Source organism: Plectropomus leopardus, chromosome 15 (assembly GCF_008729295.1).
Source record: "Plectropomus leopardus isolate mb chromosome 15, YSFRI_Pleo_2.0, whole genome shotgun sequence".
Taxonomy (NCBI): Eukaryota; Metazoa; Chordata; class Actinopteri; order Perciformes; family Serranidae; genus Plectropomus; species Plectropomus leopardus.
The window spans coordinates 16,952,691-16,958,690 of record NC_056477.1 but is presented as its reverse complement, the minus strand read 5'-3'; the positions used below and the strand labels follow the sequence as shown (position 1 = coordinate 16,958,690).

The following is a 6,000-nucleotide window of genomic DNA, read 5'->3' as shown; positions in this document are numbered from 1 at the left end:
CTAAAAAATTATTTTTGATTTTTGGGTGATCTATCCGTTTAAATCTATTTCCCAACCGCTTATTTTATCTTGTGGTCTCAGTGAGTTATGAAAGTCAATTAGAAGGCCAACTCCAGTCATCATCATTATAGTCTTTTATTCTTCCAAGGCACAGCAGATGTGTTGGCAGGGCGAGAAGCTATCAGAATACATTCAGGGAGTGAATGAACACATCAAGTACACACAGAAGCACACCCTGTCGCTCTCAGTGAGGGGTCAGTGACTGCTACATGCTCAGTAGGCTCAAATAAAGACGTAAATGCGGTTAACATTTAGAGCTCTGTCCTTCTCCATCATGGGGACAGCTCATCAATACTGATAAGGTGAAGAGGCTTCACACATACACACGCATACAGATTCTCCATTTAAATGTTACATTTGCCCAGCCATTGTAAAAATGTGTAATAAAACTGATTGAAATTCTGTTTAGGGAATGAAAATATGTATTTATCATCAGATTGTATTTTTTATGTAGTTTCCAGTCACGAATCTTCTAACTGCTGTGTAATTATTGCACACAAAAACACCTAAAAAACCTAACATCAATGCCTGGTATTAAATAAAAGAGGTCGTTTTTGTTCTCGAACCACCGGGGTCATCTTATATTTGGATGATGCTTCAGACCTCTGGAGTGGAACAACTGAGCTCACACATGGAGAGAAGTCTATAAGCATTAGGTTGAATGGCTGTCTGATGTAAAAGGTTTTGATGAATTTGGAATAAAATATCCAAACAGTTCAACTGTTACAGAAATAGTGCAAAAACAAAGCACTACAATTTGTTAAAAAAGAGAAAACATTCCTTTTTTTTATTTTTCTTGCTAAAAAAAATAATTAACAGACCTCAAAAAGTACTTCAGCATCTCCAAAGAAAAAAAACTGTTTCGCTTGTAAAACCTGGATTTTAAAGGGACATTTCTCCCCAAAACACAAAGTACATATTTTTCGTTCTACCTGCAGTTCTTATTTATCAGTCTTTACTGTTTTGGTGTTGAAAATATTGGTTGTGGACATTGTCTTCCTTCCTTCCAATTAATCATCCTACTAATTATATCAAGTAACCGTTTGAAGAGGAGCCAGACATCTCTATGGCCGATATATCCAACACTCGGCAACTCACACAAAACAATCCAGACTGATAAATCGCACTACAGTTAACAGGAAAAATATTTATTTTTGATTTTAGGGTGAACTGTCCCTTTAAGTGTTAAGCTGAAACTTACAGTACCATAAAACAAATCATTTGGCATTGTTCACTGTTTAAACAAAGAACTTAAAACACATTAAAAACATCTCAACTCGCCTCCACTTTCACTCATACTGCAACTCTCACGTGAAAACATCTTTTCTATTAAGTATCAACCTTACTGCAATCGACATTATTCGTTATTTATTGACAAGCGTACATTTTTAAATCATACAATCACTTTTGAAACCATATCATTTGCCTGTAAGTCATAACACTTTTAATTCAGAAGACCTTCTCGTTCCTAAAACATCACCAGACAGCGACAATGATGTATCACCTTTAAATTCATGGATCTTCAGTTAAGAACAGTGTTATCACTAAAAGTAAACATGAAGAGAGGAGGGCTCATCGGCCCACGCAAGACTCCACACTTTAGTGTCAAACTCAGTGTATAAAGCTCATAGCTGAGTGTTGTCCATAAAACAAATAATTACTGTATATACAATAGACAATAAGAAACTCTCACTGAAAAAAATGAATTAAAAGTAAATGTCCTCTAGGAGATCTTAATGTCATAATTTGCCTTTAGAAAATAGAAAAAATTTTCATGCAAAAAATATATACCTGGGATTTGAATAAACTCTTGTAACACAACATACCAAAAATATATATTAAAAACTGTCTCCTGTTAGCCTACGTGATTCCACAGTTACAGATAAGGAGAGCTGGAGAGCAAAGCTGAACTCACTCCGATAAATGAAACCTGCTTCGTACCAAATCTAACGGTTCCTGATACACACCACATCACCGTCAGTTTCCTCTGTGGAGAAGTGCATATGTTTACTCATGATGAGTATGCACATTGCTACTTTTACTGGAGGTGTGTGCAGATTGTTACTAGTTTCAGTGGCCAGGCTTGTTTATTGGTACCAGGGGGTTTTGCGCACCCAGCGAAGGGTGCATCCTGCATCTGTGCGGATCTTGATGGAAGCTGCTTCTGCTTCTCTGACGGTCTCCTTCACTGACTGCATCAGATTCTGAGCGTTATGGACCAACATCTCTGTGGCCTGGACAGGAAATATGTGGAATTGAAGCAGTCAGTGGTGAAATAACAACAGAAATGGGACAAAATTAAGACACGTTATTAGTGGTGGAAGAAATATTTAGATCATTTACTTAAGTAAAAGTGCTAATACATTAAAATACAAATATTGCATTACAAGTAAAAGTAATGCATTCAAAATCATAGTTGAGTAAAAGTAGTTAAGTGTTATAAACAAAATGTTCTTAAGGTATCTAAAGTTAAATAAATGTCCCTTGATAGATTATGATTATGGAAACCCATTCGCACCAAATTGATTTTAGAAAAAGATCCTGTCATTCATCATGAAAACTCTATCAACATAATGATTTAGTACCTCAAATTAACAATAAACTTTCTTAAAATATGTTTTTATCTCAAAATAATGAACTGTTTCTCATTATTTTTAGATATTAAGTCATTGAGCTAAGTATGACATAATTTTGAGAAACTTTCTTATCATTTTGGGAAAGTTTCTCATGACTATGAGATAACTATGTCATTAATTCATGAAGAGAAAGTTTCTCATTATTTTATTTTTAGATACCAACTTATTATTTTGGGAAAGTTTCCTATTATTTTGGGAGTGTTTCTTATTGTTGACAATGAAGTACTTTTTTTTTAAAATCACACTGGAGGAAGTCGACATGCAAATTTTATGTATAATGTATGAGCAGCATTTTGGTGTTACATCTAGTCGATGTGTGTTTAATACTTCATATGCTGTTAGGTAGTTTAGTCCAGTTTAGGCTGATTCCCTATGACTTCTGTGCAGTTCTGTGAGTTTACCTGCTCCGACTCCTCTTCACTGATGTTTGTTCGTCCCAGCATGGTGGCTTTGACAGTGGAGAGGATTTTCAGCTGGGTACTGATAGTAGGGATTCGTTCACACACCTTTGGGAGGAGAAGATCATATAAATAGTTTTCAGCAAATTAAAAAAAAAACTTTTCATTATGTGTCTGCATTAATGCGTTCTTACCTGCAGCAAGTTAGTTCTGATGCGCCTGTCAGTGCACTGCTTGGCCACTTCTTTAGCCAGTCTCGTCACCTCATCTGAGGCCTTTGCAATGTCCTTAGCACACTGAATCAGCGCTCGTTTGTTCCCGCTCCCACCACGCACCAGCCGAGACATTTCTGCCATCAGCAGAGCCATCCGCTTGGCTGCTGCTATGATGTCGTTACCCTGTGAAGAGGCGGGGAGGGAGCAGAGGAGGAAGCAGTGAGAGCTGTGAGCAGGACACTGGAGAGGAGCGTGACTTTGGATAAGAGGTGAGAATGCAATGGAAACATAATGTATGAGTCATGTTTCCACTTTTTGAAAGAGTTCTGGTGCTTTGTATGAATGAATGTGAGGTACAAAAGCAAAACAGGTGCTAAATTTGCAAGCAGAAAGCTGCATGCAATGGGAAGTTAGCACGTACTCTTCAACCCTCATGGAAGAAGATTATTCTGAGATTTATATCCATAGTTTTGGAGAGAGTCTGTGGTGAGGTTCTCACCACCTCCCTCACATCACAGTCAATGTGAGGTTAGTACCCATGAGGTGGAGCGATCAGTGTGCACCCTGAGACTTAGAAGCGGAAGCAGGTGGTTACCAGGTGAGCAGGCAGTCTAACGTCAAACTACATCACCCACAGGTCTTTGGGAAACTGTCATCCTTGGCTTCACAGGTTGGCTAGACAACGAGTGACTGATAACAGTGAGACGGAGCACCTGGCTCCTCCTTTTAACCACTTTACCTAATCATGAACATGAGGGAGGGAATTGTGAAGCCAGTAGCAGTTTATCCAGGAGGTGCAACAAACAAGCTTGCCATTCCAACGATACTTGACCTTTAGTACAACTTTTTAGCGTGACGTCAGCGTGCATCGACCATGTCTGAGTGTGATGTAGCAACAGCTGGTTGTAGATTTTCATGTGGCGGATGCAGCATCATTTGCAGAGCAACAGTGAGCAGTACTCCTCCAAAGGGTGTGTCTTTGTCCTGCAGGGTTTTCCTTGTGTGGTGCATTTATCTGATTGCATGTGTGGATGTGTGTGTGTGTTTGGGTCCAAACAGCTGCATGATCCTCCCTCAAAGCACTGGGAGTCATTTACTATCTGAGCCGTGTGTGTGCACTCATGTGCATGTGCGTGCGCAGACCTTGCTGGACCACTTGCGCGCCTCCTGGTGGAGAGACTGGGCCGCTGCCAGAATGGGTTGATTGACAGGCTGGTTGGAGGGCATCATCAGCAGCTCTGGCTCATAGTCATCCTCACCATCAGTAAACTCATCTTCATCATCTACCTCTCTCTCCTCTACTGCCTCCTCATCCTCAGGCTGGGTGCAGCAGGGTGGGGTGGGGGGGTTGTTGGTGGCGGATCAATTGGGATGGGAGGGACAGGGAGGGAGGCAAAGAAAGGGGGAGGAGGAAAAAAGGAGGAATATGGAGAAGAAGGGAGAGAAGAAAGCCAGGGATGTCCGAAGGGAGGGAAGCATGGGAAAAGGAGGCATTTAGTACAGTATGAAAGGCACTGGATGGAAGAACAAAGGACAGGAGATTTACAGGAGGGAGGAGGAGCGAATACAAGCACTGTGGAGGAGCAGGGAGAGGGGAGGTGAAACAGCACGCGCAAGCAAAGATGGGAAAAAAAGAGGAAAAAGGGGCTGGTTTGGGCAGGTAGCAGGTGGATGACATGCCTTACTCTGAGGCAGCGGCTGAGTTGACAGTTTGTAAAGTGTTTGCATAATCAAACAAGATCTAACTGAAGCCAAAACCGGTGGCTGGCATCATTTCAGTATATTTCGGGGTCTAGCAGTGTGCTGGAGTGTGACCGAGTGCCATAAAGAAATCAGATATTTTGTGTTTGACGCATGGATCATTAAACAAGTGTGGGCAAACTGAGCTACAAAGGGGAAAACCATTACAAGCTTCACAAAGAGAGTGAGGGGGTGTAGTTCCTGGATAACGAAGGGTTATTTACATAGAAAAATGTTCCTACACAGATTCTCCACACAAAAACACTCAGACACACACATACAGAACATAGACACCAACAGGGTGCAAAGAGTACAACTGCAAATACAGAGGACTTGTTCTCTGGCAGCTGGATTTCTGTGTTAAAATGACTGTTTTTCCTGATGTTCACTTTGTGCATGTAAGTGTCTGCGTGTAAACCATTAACAACCTGGCATGCCAACACCTCGAACAGATGACAGTTTCCAGTTTTCCCTCTGAAATTGGAATCCAGCCACTGATCTTCACATTTCAGCGTCAACGTGATTTCAGGAAAAAACTTTATTTCAGATATTATGACAAATGTATTACAGCCGACAAAGAAAAAGTAAAATCACTTCAGTCACGCTTACTACAGGGTCCCTACAGCTTAAAGCAAGGTAGATTTAAGACTTTTATAGACTTTTTTAATGCCACTCGGAATTAAGTTTCGATAAATTTCGTAATAACCAAAATTGAAGGACAATTTCATTTTGCCCAAATGTTTATTTTAACATAAGAAATACTTTTTTTTAAATTCAATTGGGCTATCTATGTAAAAAACAATTCTTTTTAGAGTGGAACACATGGAAGACAATGAACACATTATATTATCATAAAGGTATCTATTTGGTTTACCAGCAGATGTGGTAAATATCTATAATTTCTGACCTGATTTTATATTTCTCAATATGCATGTGAGAGTCTACTGCTTT

General features: G+C 39.9%; 1 protein-coding gene across 7 annotated transcripts in view; it reads right to left on the bottom strand.

The window, feature by feature from the left end:
* Positions 1–119: 119 nt before the first annotated feature.
* The window catches only part of LOC121954668 (vinculin-like), a 35,152-nt gene continuing 29,271 nt past the window's right edge, over positions 120–6,000 (bottom strand). For 4 of the 7 annotated variants that reach the window (XM_042502320.1, XM_042502322.1, XM_042502321.1 and 1 more), the window contains 4 exons: positions 4,453–4,629; positions 3,289–3,492; positions 3,098–3,202; positions 120–2,294 (listed from right to left, as the gene is read on the bottom strand). In XM_042502320.1, coding sequence (XP_042358254.1) covers positions 2,148–2,294; positions 3,098–3,202; positions 3,289–3,492; positions 4,453–4,629 — 633 coding nt within the window. In that variant the 3' untranslated portion in view covers positions 120–2,147. The remainder of the gene's footprint in view (positions 2,295–3,097; positions 3,203–3,288; positions 3,493–4,452; positions 4,630–6,000) is intronic. The other 3 variants (XM_042502324.1, XM_042502325.1, XM_042502326.1) reach the window with 1 other exon arrangement.